The 17,932-nt window shown below is 32.3% G+C and overlaps 1 protein-coding gene across 7 annotated transcripts in view; it reads right to left on the bottom strand.

The window, feature by feature from the left end:
* The window catches only part of LOC107675131 (bromodomain adjacent to zinc finger domain protein 2B-like), a 98,628-nt gene that overhangs the window by 24,270 nt on the left and 56,426 nt on the right, over nucleotides 1–17,932 (bottom strand). For 5 of the 7 annotated variants that reach the window (XM_016469364.1, XM_016469360.1, XM_016469365.1 and 2 more), the window contains 15 exons: nucleotides 16,781–17,056; nucleotides 15,859–15,913; nucleotides 12,893–13,001; nucleotides 12,703–12,804; nucleotides 11,838–12,051; nucleotides 10,015–10,107; nucleotides 9,876–9,937; nucleotides 9,646–9,711; nucleotides 6,959–7,024; nucleotides 6,352–6,396; nucleotides 6,047–6,073; nucleotides 3,442–3,507; nucleotides 3,004–3,144; nucleotides 1,279–1,533; nucleotides 545–768 (listed from right to left, as the gene is read on the bottom strand). In XM_016469364.1, coding sequence (XP_016324850.1) covers nucleotides 545–768; nucleotides 1,279–1,533; nucleotides 3,004–3,144; nucleotides 3,442–3,507; nucleotides 6,047–6,073; nucleotides 6,352–6,396; nucleotides 6,959–7,024; nucleotides 9,646–9,711; nucleotides 9,876–9,937; nucleotides 10,015–10,107; nucleotides 11,838–12,051; nucleotides 12,703–12,804; nucleotides 12,893–13,001; nucleotides 15,859–15,913; nucleotides 16,781–17,056 — 1,801 coding nt within the window. The remainder of the gene's footprint in view (nucleotides 1–544; nucleotides 769–1,278; nucleotides 1,534–3,003; nucleotides 3,145–3,441; nucleotides 3,508–6,046; nucleotides 6,074–6,351; nucleotides 6,397–6,958; nucleotides 7,025–9,645; nucleotides 9,712–9,875; nucleotides 9,938–10,014; nucleotides 10,108–11,837; nucleotides 12,052–12,702; nucleotides 12,805–12,892; nucleotides 13,002–15,858; nucleotides 15,914–16,780; nucleotides 17,057–17,932) is intronic. The other 2 variants (XM_016469363.1, XM_016469366.1) reach the window with 1 other exon arrangement.

The raw sequence follows: 17,932 nt of genomic DNA, 5'->3' as shown, positions 1-17,932 counted from the left end.
AAATGTGTTGCATGATGTATGTAAGTCACTGAAATAATGGCAGGACTACAAACTTTATTTGTTTTCCCTTGTATATTGAATTGAGTTTAAAATTTTGTTTTGGTCCTCCTGCTATATGGTCATTCTTAACTATGTTGTGCTGTCTGGCCTGTTTTTATGTATGTTATATTCTCCTCTAATCTTGTTCCTCTGGTAAGCACTTTGGTCAGCCTAGTGGCTGTTGTAAATGTGCTATATAAATAAAATGACATTGAACTTGAACTTACAAACGAGGTGTTTCAGGTAAGTGTTTTCTGTTGAACTCCCTTTGGCATCGACTTTTTAACTTTGCAGATCAATTGCATGCACAAACAGCTATACTATATACTAAAGGAATGGTCAAATAAAAAAAATGCATAAACGGTGCCCTTTAAAGTATATATTTTTTTCTGCCATTGCACAGCTTATATGGACATTTTGCCTGGTCCATTCTCTAGTGCAGCATCAGTTTTCCACTCCAGTTCCATCATAAGCATGCAGAGCTAATGAAGTGAGATGAGCGCACCTGACCACACTCTTGCTGCAGGACAGCTCATTGACCAGGAAGGCCAGTATGGAGGCTTTTTGAGATGGCGTGTGGGCCTGGAAGGCTTTGGTCTTTAAGCTCTCAGCCAGAGGCTCTAGTTCAGTCTGTCCACAGTGAGCTTCCATATAGAACTGCAGCACCTCGGACACATTGTCCCGGTTCAGGCCGAGGTTAGTCACATGGTCTCCCAGAGCCGTCTTAGCCTGAAGTGTTCAAAACATCCAAACAAAAGAACAGAGCGATCCAATGAGGAACTCAGTGTGACAAAGGCCACGAGTTAAAATGCTCAAAGAGATTTGAATAATCATGGTAATTGAAAGGCATGGTTAAATCGTTTAATTTCGGAGTTTCTTCAGGCGGGCAAATGGCTTTTTATTAAGACTGTGAACGCATGTGAGATTAGTGCAGAGCATCTGCTGAGGGGCTGAACTGAATTCTTGTTCTCCATTGGAGATACTGAGCTTAAAGAAGAGCAACAGGAACTGCCCACGAGGGAATACTCTAGGATCAGACAGACTCTGCGCTGATTTTATGACATTCAAATGAGAAAATAAATAAATAAATTGACATAATATGAGATAGAATCATGTTTATTGACAACTTGGTGATTAATGATTGAAAAAGGTGACTAATAATAATAACAATACTAACAGCTGATCAGTTAGTAATGATCAGTTTCTGTAAATCTACGCATGTGATTGCTCTGGTCTCACCCTGTGTCCTGCAGGGAGTCCTGGGTCACAAACAGCAGCAGACAGCATGCGCACCAGCAGGTCCTGGATGAAGCCCATGCTGTCGCCCACATTCAGCAGCCCTGCCTGCAGCACGCCAAGTGACGGGACGTCAGCACTGAGGTCAAACCCCAGTACCTTTCCAAAACAGCGCAGGAACTGCATGACCATTAGACAGTCTGAGAAACATCCTCCCGGCAACAGCAGACCCGCTATCCTTGACAGCGCCGGCAGAGGCTGCACATGGAGAGAGAGACACAGAAGAGCAGTTTACTGGACGGTTGTGTGCCTAGTATATGTATGTGGTTGCTATTGTGTTCTGGATGGTTTCTAGTACATCTAGGTGGTTCTTATGTTACTAGGCAGTTGCTAGGGGGATTTTTGGAATATCTGATTGTCATATACACTACCGGTCAAAAGCAAAGTGGAATAATTAAGATTTTTAAAATGTTTTTAAAATAAGTCTCTTCTGCTCACCAAGGCTGCATTGATTGGATTGAAAAATACAGTAAAAACTGTAATATTGTGAAATATTATTACGATTTAAAATAACTGTTTTCTATGTGAATATATTGTAAAATGTAATTTATTTATGAGACGCAAAGCTGAATTTTCAGCATCATTACTCGTGATATCCTTCAGAAATCATTCTAATATGCTGATTGAAGTTGATCTGATTTGAATTGATTAATTATTATTGATGCTAAATTATTTATAATGGTCCTTATTATTATCAATGTTGAAAACGTTTTTGCTGCTTAAAATAGAAATCTTTTGTAACATTATAAATGTCTTTACTGCCACTTTTGATTAATTTAAAGGGGTCATATGATGCTTTTTTAAAGATATTTATTTGGTGTATTTGGTGTAACAGAATATGTTGACATGCTTTATTAAAGATTCCTAAATGCATCTACTTTCGGAAGGCCAAATAAAGTGCTTTTGCTTTCGCCTAGAAACACACAGCGTCTCCCTGACATGCTGCTTCAACACTAACTGCGGTTACTGAAAGCACGCCTTCTTTCTTTGCGTGCACATTTGGGCGCATTATGCTAATATTTCCACATAGTGAGGTAGATATGTGGGGGCGTGTTAGAACGAGCCATTTTAGGGGGGCGTGGCAGAGTCTTAACTTTGATAAAGAATATCTCTTTGGTTTTGAGACTTTAGTCTTTGCAACTTCAGGGATCTTATCTATGCACAATCAGCTTGTAACACTCCAAAGAGAAAGGAAAACTTGAAATTGCATCATATGACCCCTTTAATACATGCTTGCTGAGCGAAAGTACTAATTTCTGCTTAAAAACAAAACTTGAATAGTAGGGTATCACAATTTCCACAAAAATATGAAGCACAACTGTTTTCAACATTGATAATAATCATAAATGTTTCTTGAGCAGCAAATCAGCATATTAGAATGATTTCTGAAGATCATGTGACATTTTAACATATATTCACACAGAAAACAGTTATTTTAAATTGTAATTATGTTTCACAATTTTACAATTTTTACTTTATTTTTGAGCAAATAAATTCAGCAAACATAAAATTATAATAATAATTATTCAAAACTTTTGGCAGGTAGTGTACAGGAAAACCATTAGTCCGATTGACTTCGTTTGGTGCCACTAATTGCGCAGAAATTCTGCACTTAATCTTTATATTTGGTTGTGTATAAAAAAGGATTCAGTGGCTGCTGTGATTCACCTTGTGGTCAGACAGACACATGTCTTCATTGGGTTTGTTCAGCTCTTTGGCCATCTCCAGCTCCAGCCGTCTGGGCTCCAGTTTGCGCTCCTTGTTCAGTCGTTTCTCATCTCGTTTCTCCTGTTTCAGTCGCTCTTTCTCCTGCAGAAACATTTAAGAAGATTTGACAAACCTTGTGTGCCAATAAGACTGATCTACTCATTCACAGTCTATATGATTGAGCGGAAGAAAGATCAGAGGGAAGAGAGACACTAAAGGAGAGATGAGGCGAGAGAGAATAAGAGGAGATGAAAGGAGGAAAAGAGAATGATGAAACGATAAAAGGAGCTGTATAACATACCTCAGCTTTCTTCCTACAGAGAGATGAGGAGACTGAGAATAAGAGATGAAAGGAGGAAAAGAGAATGATGAAATGATAAAAGGAGCTGTATAACACACCTCAGCTTTCTTCCTGGCCTCTATCGCCTTCATCAACATCACATGCTGCCGACGTCTCTCCCGCTCCTACAACAACAAACACACAGACATCAGAGAAACAATAAAATAAAACAAATAAACTAATGTAAGTAAAAAAAACTAAGTGAGCAAAAACAAATAAAGAAGAAGAAGAATAAAGGAAACAAAATAATTAAATTTGAACAATGTCTAAAGAACACAAAAAATAAAACAGAAATAAAAGAGACTAAGGGTTGTTTTAAGTATATATATATATATATATATATATATATATATATATATACACATACATACATACAGTATATAAAACATTAAATACAATTTAGCATAAATATTGGATGAAAACTTAAAAATTGGAAATGTTGCTTAGGCAACTAACTGAAATAAATAAGTTTAAGTACTAAAATTACTAAAACTAAAATAAAAATGAAAGCCAAATAGAAATATTAACAAACTAATAAAATAACTTTTTAAAATAACTAAAATTAAAATGAAAACTGAAAATATAAAAATAAAAATCTAATTCAAAATAGTAATAAATATACATAAATAGTAGTAAAATAACACTGATTTAGCATGCGTTTTAGTAACATTATGATTTTCTTTTTAATTGTAATATAATTTTCATGACTGTTAAAACATATTTTCACCAACACAAATTCTTATTACGGTCCAGACAAAATTATAAAAGTTGATGACTTTCATAGCCCTACAAATCTGCTCCAGTTTCTTAATGCAAAATATTTTTTTCCTTTAATTTTAAGGAAGGAAGGAAGGAAGGAAGGAAGGAAGAAAGAAAGAAAGAAAGAAAGAAAGAAAGAAAGAAAGAGAGAGAAAGAAAGAAAGAAAGAAAGAGAGAAATTATCAAAAAAACAATTAAAGAAAAACTGAGTGAACAAAACAAGAAAAAGAAAAACAAAAGCATTAAAAAATTAAAGAATCAATGAAACAAGGCAAAAAATAATGAAAGCATGAAAAAAAGAAAAAAAGAAAAAGAACAAACAAAACAATTAAAAAAATTAAAGAACAAATGAAAGAAAAATAAAGAAATTAAACAGAAAGGACAGAACAAATAGGAAAAACAAAGAAAGACCAATAAAATAAGGAAAGAGCAAAAGATCTAAAGAACACAACAAATGTGTTAACAAAACATCAAACAAAACAAACACAAAACATCAAGAGAAACTTAAAACAATGAAACAGAACAAAGAATGAAAGAAAGTAAATGAGAAACAAACAAAAGACAGACAGAATAAAATAAAGAACACAATTGTGACAGGCGTGTTGTTTACTGAATAATGAAATCATGGCAGAAGCGTGAAGATTTAGTGAAGCTTCAGCAGGCTGAGAGCTGAGAGTCTGCAGAACTACAACAGATCTGTTAACCAGCGGAGTCGCCACTTCCTAAACATCTTTATGAAGCGCGAGTTATTCCAGGTGTTACGTTTCTACAGGCAGCTTGAGGTCTTTAGTGCAGGACAGACGGAGAGAGACATGAACGAGTCCACAGAAATCTCCAAATGCCCTCAGTACAGTGTATCAATATTTAAACAAGATACAACAGACTTTAAAACATTTACAAATGAAACACTGATCCAAATGGAAAACAACACGTACGCTTCAGGGGCTGGATGTTCCTAAATATCACAAACACTAGAGGCCACGCAAATGAAAAACAAGCTAGAATCAGAATGAATGTTATCAAGATATTGAGTTGAAGGCTTGATGATATGAAGCTGCGTGAACACACACAATCCAGTTTCCACCAAGAAAGATGGAAATATTGTAACTGATGTCTGTTAACAGATATAGAGATTACGGCTCTGTTCCAAAACAGTGAGCTGCCTTTTAAGGGAGCACGCTAACTGAAATGAAACCCTCTACATCACAATCAAGTCCTTCATATGACAAGTCCTGATGGCGCCCTAATTTGCTATGTGTTAATTAAAACCATTAAACTAAAATAATAAATAGTAAAATATTAAATGAACACTGAAATATTAAATAACATTAAAAAATTATAAAAATTACAAATGCACATAAAATTACTAAAAATATTAAAATATAAAATTAAAATATAAAGAATATTAAAAAAATTCAAGATATCAGCCAATTATAAATATCAATAAATACTAAAATAGTATACAAATACTAAAACAACAATGCTGCATTAATTACATTTATAATTTACCTATAATATACTACAATTTCTCTCTTTTTGTCTGCCATCTTTGATGGATTTTGCAATGCATTCTTCTAGCAATGCATTATGGGATTGCCTACTCTGTAAACAATAAATGCGATGTTGTCTTTGAATTTGGCCAGAAGATATCTTACAAGAAATATGCTTTTCAGGACCGTGTTTATGATGCCTAAAAATACTTCCTACATAGGCAGCTCACTGAGTTTTAGAAAAGAGCTCATTTGTCTCTCCTTCAGCAGGCAGATGAAAGCAGATGCGGGGCGTCATGCAGGAGGAATGCAAGCGCAGTCAAAGCAGTCAGTTGCACGTGCAACACGGAGCAAAACACCCGAATCACAAGCATTTCACAATGTGTTAGATGATGAAAAGTAAACATACCCATACCATATCTAGTCTATGTCTCTCCAACTCCTGCGAGAGTTGGCAAAGGCAAGAACAAAAATAAGTAAATAAATCAATGCATACAACCTTACTGAGCAACTCCCCAGTAGACTGATTACCCACAATACATTTAGAGCAATAGCTGAGCCAAAAAAAGAGAAAATTCTTACAATAATAATGACAGAATTCATTTTTGGCTAAACTATTCCTTTAAAGTAATCACATAAAAGAATAAAAGCAGCAGAGATTTAAAGCATTATTCAGTGAAATACTGTTTGTGAAGGAGATCTGAAGACGTCTGCTTATACCTGGTGCTTCAGGATGATGGCCTGCTGTCTGCGCAGCTCCTTCTCCTTCAGACGGAGATATAAATAAATTAAAACATGCAAATATTCCCTTATTTACATTACTGAGATAGGAGAGAGAAAGAGATGCAGATGGAGGGATGTTCTCCATTTATTTCCGCGGTATATTGAAATGCCTGGGTTTTGATTGACAGGTGTATAATCGAGGGGCACATGAGTGAGAAACGGAGTATCGCCACAGACTCAATCTCTCACAGAAACACATCCAAATGGTTATAAAAATGTGCACTAGTCCAGTTTCTGAATTTTTTTATTAAGGCATTTTTTTTGCATCCTATAATGTTTCTAACCATATAAAACACACAATGTGTCATCCAAGGTTTCACCTAAATCATTCTGTTTTCTGTCAAATCAAATCACTCACATGGTGTATTTTTGTCCCATGTAACCTAATGTCTAACTTTACTCTTATTGAGTTCATTGTTTTTAGTAAATATATGTAATACGTAGTAAGGCGAGACGGTGAATCAGATATTGAGATAAACTGCTCGCAGTAAATAATTCAGTAAATCAATAAATGCATCAATTGCTAAAAAAAAACCCAACAAACCTTTATTCGTTTTTCAGCTTCTAGTATTTTAGCATTTGCAACCTCTTCTCTCTTTTTTCTTTTAGCCTGTGAGAAAACAAAAAAACATATTTGACAGAAGTTATATAAATTAATATATTAATATAACATAAAATATTTGACGTAAGTTATTTAACTTGACCAGTAAATGTTTAAATGCGTAGTACAGTATGAATTAAAGATGCAATAAGCAAACTTATATCTCAATATTTAACAGCCTTCTAATGATATTTGATAGACAATCCATATTTATATATTGTTCAATTGAAATCAGAGGAAACATCATTCAAACCAAACAGTCATTGTAGAGAAGAAGATTTAAAATGCAATACAAAAAAAATAATCAGGGAATATTTTAATGTCACCAACCAGCCTAAATTCATATTCATTACTAGATAACAGATTAAAAAAAAACTCTCTGAAGTAGACTGTTAAACCTCTTCTAGGAAGGAATGGCTGATTAATATTATAAGCATGTGCTTCAGTCATCTTTATTCCAGTCAATTAAAACGGGAAAACACAAGCAGCGCTACAAAAGTGCCTTAAACTCTGAAAGAATAAATTAAATTCACATTTAAATTATTGCAATTAGTCGTTGTGTTGAAAGCAGTTAGGGTTGATTAAGTGACTGTGCCAATTCGAAATATGATCATAATGCTACCTGTTTGTCCTTACATGCTAAATATTAATATGGATGCTTAAAGAGGAATATATGTTTCATTTCAGTGTGACTGTCTTTGACTGGAGACAGAACTGTGTCATTTCTGTTGTGACATGGGTGTCTTTATATTTTATACACATTACCAGTCAAAAGTTCAGAGCCAGACACACCTCATTTTTATTAATACTGTTTCTCCTAGTTCAAATTAATAGTGAATTCATCAGAACCGATGACAATGCTGGCACTTTCCGATCCATTAAAATTAAAATTAAATTAAATTCATTTTGCATGTAAATCATTTATATTCGTATTGCATTTATACTATTTTCATGTATTTAATTGTACTGTATATAAGCTTTGTAAAAATGTATATATATTCCTAAGTATTTATAAGATTTCCCACAATTCAAAATAATAGTGAAGTTATTAAACTGATGACAAAGCTGGCAGCTTTTTCACCAATTTCTGCTCAATTTCATTTTTTTTATTAAACTATTAGTTTCATGTATATAATTATATTTGTATTATATTTATACTATTTTCAAGTATATATTTGTACTGTATATAAGCTTCATAAAAATGTGTATAAAAATACCTTCAAAACTTCATATTTACATATTTCCAAATTTCTATTTACTATTATTTTAAATTTATACTATACTAATTTATATTATGAGTACATTAAAGTTTTAAAGTTTACTCCATATAACCTTATTAAAAAGATATTTTTAAATATTTATATCTGCTTATAAGTACCTGTAAAATTTCCCTCACAAAGCTGGCAGCTTTTCCATCAATTTCCGATCAATTTCGTTTTTTTTTTTTTTGCCGCTTTATAGGCTTTGAACAGTTAAATACACACACTTATATGTGTCAAAATGCCCGTCTTTGCAAGTATCCTCGTAAACACGGTAATTTAGCAAACAGCTGAGAAAGAAAACACACGTGTAACACTGGATCCGGGCAGCTCTTAAAGTGACAGCAGTGTCTGTCATTCATGTTCATCAAACAACAAAAGAGAGAAAACCTCTCACTGCTCTTGACTAAATCACTTTTGCAGCTTTAATAAGAAGAAATATATATTTAATTTACACAGTGTTTTTATACATTGAATTACTTTATACAATAAATTAGCATTCCTTATTTATCTGTTCTACTGTAGTTTTTTGTCCTATTGCTAGTAATTAGTCTCTTATTCTTTTTGAATCACTGACTGTTTACTTGTCTTCAGTGAGATTTTTGTTTTATTATTATTTAGGCTAATATTAGTTTCTTTGTGATATTGACACTGGTGACAAAAATTATAAAATTTATATGGTATCAACATTTTTGATATCATAATGACCTTATTTAAGGCAAAAATAATATATATCGTTACCGTGAAATAAAATTACTCATATCGTGATATAAGATTTTGGTCATATCGCCCACCCCTACTATATATAATCTTTATAAAAATCTATATATAGGTACCTCCAAAATTTCTCACATTTCAAAATAATAATACATTTATATTTACTATTATTAATTTAAATTTATACTACACTGATTTATGCTATTTTCAAGTATTTCATTTTACTGCATATAAACTTAAACTTAAAAATATATTTTTAAATATTTATAAAAAAGTACCCGTAAAATTTCCCAAACAAAGCTGGCAGCTTTTCCTTCATTTTCTGCTCGATTTCAAATAATTTTTTAATTAAAATATTAGTTTTGCATGCAGAAAATATATATTTGTATTTATTTGTTTATGTAAGTATTTATTTGTACTCTATATAAGCCTTTTTTAAATATATTTTTTTAAATATTTATATATATTTATAAGCACCTCCAAAAATTCGCACACTTCACAATAATAGTAAAGTTATTAAAACTGATGACAAAGCTGGCAGCTTTTCTATCAATTTCCTCTTCATTTAAATTATTATTTATTTTTTTATTAAACTATTATTTGTAGTAGATAATTTACATTTGTATTATGTTACACTGTATATAAGCTTTTTACCTCCAAAATCTGCCGAGCACGGAGTTCCTTCTCCAAACGGACCTGCTGGATTCTCTTGAACTTCTCCTGTTTAAGAAGCGGGAATGAGAGAGAATGAGCTGCGGTCTGGATCTTATGCATCATCCCCTGAAGGTAAAGGCTGATCTGAAGTGTCAAAAGCAACAATGCATGCACAAACACAAACAACAAGTGGACAGGAAACATCATGAGAAAACGTGGATGTTTCTGACCTGCTGTTTCAGAATCTTCATTTGTTCCTTGTGTTTCCGCCGCTCTTCTGCTGCCATGATTGCTGAAAATCCATAGGAAAAGGTGAGTGGGTTTATCAAGTGTAGTAGAAACTAGAAACTAAATAAAGCTCCAGCTCACCTTGCTGTCTCCTGGCCTCTTTGGCCGCTTGTGCCAGCGCCTGCTTCTCCAGCTTACGCCTCAGCTTCATCTGAGCCGCCTGCCGCGCGATTTCTGCCAGAGACACAAGAGCTTTAGAGCTCAGTTAATATACAGCAATGCTATACAAGTCCAGCTATAGACAGGGTTTCTGCACGTCTTAAGAAGGTACATTTAAGACTTTTTAAGACCTTTTCAAGGCCAATTAAAGAAAATGTAAAGAATAAACTGAAGGGAACACAATATGCAAATGTCTATGGAGAAACACAATGATTTGAATTAGCAGCACTTTTTTTAAATAGCTTAACTAGAAAATGGAAATAACTTTTACTGTACCTTCTGATCACACTGCACAAAAGTGATGTTCTTCCTCAGTATTTTTGTCTTGTTTTCCAGTGCAAATGTCAAAAATGTCTTAAATCAAGATGCAAAAATTACATATGATAAGAAGTCTTGTTTTCTGAGAAATGTTTCAAAATGAAGTTAATTTATAATAAAAAGAAAGGACAAATATCTGGGCTCAGAAAAATCAACTTGATTCAAAGGGTAAACAAGTTCATTCCCAATTCACCGATATTTGGTCTTGTTTCAAGCATAAACTCTCTTAATTTTATTCTATTAGTCAAAAAGCAAGACTTCATAATTTCATTTTGAATTTCAAGTAAATTTAAGGATGTTTAGATATTTGTATTGGAAAACAAAATAAAAATACTTACAAAGATATTCAATTATATTTTTCAATTATTTTCAATTATTCAGTTATTTTTATTATACTTTTTGCAGTGCACGCAACATTTAACACCATGACTTTACGAATTTAAGACTTTCTGCTCCGGATTTAAGACCTCTTAATTTGTGAAAGAGCAAATTAAGACTTTTTAAGACCTACAGAAAAATTGTATAGCGAACAAATGAATTAGGGATGTAACGATGCACCCCGAGCCGGTTGAAAATCGATTAAAATATGTGACAATTTAAGTCGGTTGAGATGTTAAACGAACTGCAATTTAATTGGGGGTGGGAGTTTATATGAATGTATCTCTGAGGGGAACTGACTGTCTTCAGAAAAGTCCATATGGTCTTTTCTTTTCATCTTACCTCTGAACAATGCATATTAAAGTAGTGTTCATAAGCGCAGCGCTGCTTTGTTTACAGCGGTAACCCAGGAAACACTGTATCTGCTGTTCCATAAGCGCCACCTGCTGTCAGAGAGTGAATCTGCGTCTCATTCAGCTCGTCTGCTGTTTTGGTTTCGTTCAGATATGTTTTATGTAGTATCATTTTACAAACCTAAAGTCAGACCATTCTGTTTTTGCTTTAAATATCGAAATTATACAATCTAAATTAAATCAAAAACTGCTCATGCTGCATGTACGCAGAATCTTTGTTTGAATCATGATTAAAATGCAGTGGTTGCCTCTAACTGAATGGAAAGAGCACAGGCTAAGCCTTAGTTTGTTTATATGAAGAGATTTATTTGATTTGGGATTTGTTTTAAAGTTCCAGTTTAGCTTTGTTATGTGACCTTTCAGTTTCACAAAGAAATGTGAAAATATTGTTAGAAAAATAGTGCGAAAATTGTATTGTGAAATCGGTATGAATTGAGTGAATAATTACATCCCTACTTCTTATGTGTAGATTCTTCAAAAAAAAAAAAAAAAAAAGACAATTTTAATTTTGGGTGAATTAAATCTTTTAAAACATTCTAAAATCTTAATTTCAATTTGCAAGGTTTAAGTTTCACATGTTTGCTAAATTAAAAGAGAAAATGTGTGCATTTGATTCTTGGTTTGTGTCAGCGGTACCCTGGGCCTCCAGTCTGCGCAGTAGTTTGGCCTCAGAGGTGCTGAGAGCATCGGCTTCACCCTCGTCAGGCGCTCTGGCTTTCCGGCGAGAGCGAGCGGAGTCAGTGGCACGATTACCCAGAGCGTCAAGATTCTTGAGACGACCCCGTCGACCTTCCATTGCCAGAATACGAGGAACCACTTCCTCCTCCTTCAGTAAGCACCACTGTAACCCCTAAAGAAGACAACAGTGTTTAGAGAATAAATGATTATTTTTCACAAAAAGTAAAATAACAATAAAATTATTAGTAGTAGTAATAATAATAGTAAAATAAATGGAGTAAAATTATAACAATATCTAAAATTATTATTATTATTATTATTATTGATTAAATGGTTTATTTTGTATATAAAATATATATTTTGTACATAATGAAATAATAATAATAATAATTATTATTATTTCATCAATATTAATAACTAGTAGTAGTAATATTAATAATAGTTGATAATAATAATAATTATAATATCTAAAAGTATTACTTATTATTATTATTGTTGTTGTTGTTACTTAAATGGGTTATTTTATTATATAATTTAATATTTAATCAAAACACACTAACACCGCACAACATCATTGTTTAGTAAATAAATAATATAAATTTTAGTAAAACAAAAATTATATTTTTATTATTATATTATTATTATTATTAGTAGTAGTAGTACCAGTAGTTGTAACAGCATAATAATAATAATAATAATTATTATTATTAAATAATCACTTTAATATTTTAAAACAGACTTTAACACCACAGATATACACTACAATGTTACAATATCACATTCGTTCAACCTACACAGAGGCTAGTAAACCTAAAGAAATTACCTGCGGTCCATCTCTGGCTTCATAGAAGTCACCAACCTTGATTTTAGCACTGAAGCTAAAATGATCACGTGTAATGTTGCTTATCCCATTACTGGTCAGATACTGTGAGGGGTGAGAGAACATCAGATCAACAGAATGGCAGCAGCATCGGTCATTAAATAGCAACTCATGTTTTAAGTGATCATCTTGCCTTGATGACATCAGGATACTGTCTGAGCTTTCTGCCGCATGGAGCGTAATACACCACCTCTCCCCGCAAACGCCCAGACATGTTTGTGATGCGCGTTTCTCTCTGCCATCTGAGAACAGAAAGAGTTTTCATTTCATGCTCAAGACTCATAAGGTGAAGTCATGCAGAAATGAGACGACTAAGTCAGCTATTTGCAAGCTGACTGGCTTAAAAAACTTGTCTGTCCAGCCATTCATTATTTTTTCTATTACATTTAGACACTTCAGCTTTAAAGGGTTAGTTCACCGCAAAATGAAAATTATGCTGTGTTCAGCCCCCGGAGCCGTGTGAGACACTTTTTTTTGTGGAAGGGTGCTTTTTATTTCACGTCTTTTGAACCGAAGGAATGCAACACCCGCTGAGTGCAACGATAGAGCTTGAAAGATCAAAGACAATTTTTAATATAACTCCGACTGGATTCGTCTGAAAGAAGAAAGTCATATACACCTAGGATGCTTCGGGGGTGAGTAAAACACAGCATAATTTTCATTTTGCGGTGAACTAACCCTTTAAACGCTGATGTTCATCGCTGTTTTCAACTCAGTTCAATAAATTAGGGTGTTTTGATAAATAATAGTGCAAAGTTCATCTGAATATGAAGCAAACTTAATTGAACTAAAAAGCAGCTCTATTTAAAAAAAAAAAACAATAGTGTTATTCAGCTCAAGTCAGTTTTGTGTTGATTCAATTCAGTTCAATAACAGTGTCGATGTTGCAAAATTCATCAGTTATGAAACTAATTTGTTTCAACTATAAAGCAGCTTTACAAAAGACAACTATCATTCTCCAGCTCAATTTAGTTCAAGCTTGCTCTCATCCATTGTCAGTGGAGTCAAATTGATAATATTACTTAAAAAGTGCATTTTAATTGAATATCTTTTAGTGTCTTTTAGCAGAAATGTAGCAATTCAAATATTAATTAATGATTAATAATTAATTAATTAATTATTTAATGTTTAATATTTAATTATATTATCACATAATAATATAATTAATGATAATATTAAATGCAATATTAATATTATAAATATTATTAATAATTAATAATAGTATTTAATAATATAAAATATTTGTTTTTTTACTACCTGTACAGCACCAGTTTTCACTTTCAATGTTTTTAAAATGTGCTTCATAAATAAAGTAAACTAATGTTGTCAATCCATTTCAGAATCGCATTGTTTTTGTGCTAGATAAATACTGATATGCTAAAGGAACTTAAAAAATGAGTCCAAATAAATCTGATTATATTTATAAATGTATTGCCCCTTAAATGGCTTCTTTGTGTGTTTTTTATGAGTAACTTTTAGCATATCTGTCAGCAAGTTAAAGTAGCACTACTCCTCACTATTTCCCATTTATTCAATCATGCTGTATGTACATTATATGGATTCTTGTAGGGATGCTCGATTATGACAAAAATCATAATCATGATTATTTTGGTCAATATTGTAATCACGATTATTTAAAATGATTATTAGTGGGCCATATGACCAAAACTTTATATGAAAGATTTATTTAAAGACAGTGATATACTGTATATCAAATATATATTTTCTGTAAATAAGGTTGTTATGACATCTACATTTTGGAGACCAGCGAAATACCAGAGTAACTAATATTAGTTAAAAAAACAACAACAAAAAAGGTCCTCAAAATTATTGAAAATAATCAAAATGTATTAAATACAATGCCAGTAATAAAAAAGCAAAAGAATACAAAAGAATGAAAAATATACAAATGAAACAAACTGTGCTTTAAGTTTTTTTAATGCAAGTCTAAAGTATTCAGTTAACGGCCTACTAGAGAAATTGAATAACCTAATGTAAAATAAAACAGCATAGTCTTCACCGTAAGAATTAAACATCCTTTGTTTCTTATTAAAGCTACAAAAGTCCTTCTCTCAAGAGCAGTGTGTGATTTTGAATTTGTCTTTTGTTGTTTGTTTAATATTAAGCACACAGTCGCAGCAGGAAAATAGCCCACTGTCACTTTAAGAGCTGCACGGATCCAATTTACTGTTACACAAGTATTTTCATTCTCAACTCTTTACATATATTTATTACATAACCGACGAGGGTTTACGTGAATAATCACTAAGCACCACATTTTGACACATTTTTGTGTGTATTTGACCGTTTAGGCGCTAAAAGATGACTTTACATCCGTGTCCGTGTTGTGTTCCTTCTCTGGGCGCATCCACAGTAATCTTCCCGAGGAAGCGCAAGTTCTTTCACGCTTTTAAAAACATAAATCAATCTAATCAACTTAAATCAAAAAAAATAAATTTAAGTCTCGTTACATGATTTTACTGATTATGGAGGAACGAAAGAGCACCGCTAGAAAGGGGGCGGAAAGGGGTGCAATAATCGTTTTATCTCGATTACTGTATTTTCATTATCGTTGGAGGCCGAAATCGAAATCGAGACTGAATTTCGATTAATTGCACAGCCCTACAAATCCATTACTGATGCAATAACAAACCTCTGCACTTAAGGAGGCGATAAAGTGTCCTGAACGAACTTTACTCAAAGATTCACTTCAAACTGTAGAAGACAGTTTAGAATAACAGCACTATAGTGCATTGGCTCTTTACAGATGCATAGTTGGAAGAATATTTGGTGATACTGTTCAGTGATACTATCACTGGGGCAGTATCCTTTCAAAAGGTATTAATATGTACACACTTTAGGTGAAAATACGTACTTTGAAAGTACTAATGTGTACCATATAGGGGTAAATAAGGAACAAAAATGAACCTTTGAGCTCTTGTACCTTCGGGTGTCGCCCCAGTGACAGCTTTGTACTTTTTTAATGAGTATGTTCTGGCCCTAAAAGGATTATTAAAATGCATGCAAATGTTTGACATCACTAATAAAACGAAAATAACGGTCCATGTAACATGAAATGGCTGGAAAGTCAAGACTCACCCATATTGTAGAGGTTTCCGCAGTGCACATTCATCTGTGACTCTTCTCCTTTTCCCTAGGAAGATGGCAGATAAGCAAATATATAAATCACAAGAAACATATACTTGCTGTTTTAGTAGAAATATACTGGTCGACCGATATGGATGTTTTATGGCCGATATAAAGCCGATAAATATATGATATCACATTATTTAATTTAAAGATAGTAAAAAAAACATGCATAATTGCTGAAATTAAACGCATATTTATTTTACATAGTATTTACATAATGATATAATTTGAAAATGAATAAATATGAAAAAAAAAATGTTTTAACGACAAAAAAATCTGTAAAATAAAAAGACATTTATTTGGATGGAAACTTCTTGATTCTGTAATTCTATTATAGTATTTTTCACAAAAAAAGAAATGAATAAAAACATTAATAAAAAGGAAGTAAACACTGTAACCAACAGTGCACACAGTCATCTGGTAAGTTTGTGCACACTAGGAATCATTTTTTAAATATAGATTTTAATTTTACATTCAGCACACAATGAATATTTTTAATTTTTTCAACTTATTTACTTCAGTAAATATTATGTAAAATAAATATACATTTAAATTCAGCAATTGTTATGCATGCATTTTTGCTATTTTTAAAAAAGGCTGTCAAAATAAAAGTCCTGTGTCCAACTGCAGCCAAAAAAAATATTCTTTTTGGCTGATGGGATAATAAAAAAATGGCAAATATTGGCCAATATATCAGCCTTGGCGATATATTGATCGACCACTCACCCAACCCATTTAAAGCGCATAAGAAGATTAGGATGTTGATTTTAACTATGTCTTTGTTGTTGTTGTTTTTTATTTTTATTTTTTTTATTATCTTGAAAATAGGTTGCAGGTTATTAATATCCATAAGAACAATTGTTTACAATACCTGGTGGTGTGGCCACACTGTAAGACGACAAAGCTGAGCTGTCATTGGCTGAATTCCCATAGCTGGTCACAGTGGCTGGTGTGGTTGTGGCAGGTGTTTTAGGAACCTGCAGATTGAGAGGGGCGGGGCTAGTGCTGTGGGAGGAGTCTAGCACAGATGTTGAGGATTTGGTGAGTTTGAGTGGCATTCTGTCGATTTCTAAATCTGTGTCCATCTCTTCATCTTTACCATCATCATCATCATCATCAGAATCAGTGTCTAAATTGCTGTCAGAGTCTGCATGAGAGAAAACAACATGAGAGAGTGTTCACTCATGTATGAATGGGAAAATTACGCTTATATTATGTTGCATATGACTTTTTACTCAGTTATAATCACAAAGTGCATGCAAGTGTTTTGACACTCTGATGTGTTGTGAAATGTGCATACAAAATTTTTATTATAATTAAGATGTTTGTAAGTCAATCTGACCTACAAAATACATGATTAAAAGGCAGCTGTACAAAACCAAAATCAATTTTGATGTATTAAGTCAGTTTCCAACTACTCTCTAAGGGTGTTTACATTTACATTTATGCATTTGGAAGAAATTTACACATTGTTGATGGCATACATTTGTGGCATACAGTTTCGAACCCATGATCCAGGATTATTATTGTTAGCAAAACTTAAAATCACAAAAAAACAAACAAAAATAAATAAAAAAAGAAAATGAAATAAAATAAACATCAGCCGAAGAAAAATAAAATAAAACAATATTTAAAAAAAAAAAAAAAAAAAAAAAAAAAAAATGTCTTAACAAATGATCACTGAGAAGTGGTATGTAACCAGAAAATGTTAAGGATAAATGAAATAAGTATATTTTTATGATGTTTGCCATTTTTGCATAATATATTATTTTAAAATAATTATTTGCATGAATATGTAATTTGTAGCAACGATAAACAAAACAAAAATATAAGCAAAAAATAATATAAAATACTGAAATAAAAAAACAAACAAACACAAATAAAATAAAATAAAATGAAAAAATATAAAAAAGCTAAATAAAAAGAGAAAAAATAAGATAAAACTAAGTAATATAAAATAAAATAATAAAGTAAAATATAAAATAAAATAAATAAAAAAATAAAATAAAGAATACAATAAAAA

The sequence above is a fragment of the Sinocyclocheilus anshuiensis genome, unplaced genomic scaffold (genome assembly GCF_001515605.1).
Source record: "Sinocyclocheilus anshuiensis isolate Anshui unplaced genomic scaffold, SAMN03320099.WGS_v1.1 scaffold1005, whole genome shotgun sequence".
NCBI lineage: Eukaryota > Metazoa > Chordata > Actinopteri > Cypriniformes > Cyprinidae > Sinocyclocheilus > Sinocyclocheilus anshuiensis.
Note: the sequence above shows the minus strand (reverse complement) of the source record. Positions and strands in the feature narration are given on the sequence as shown.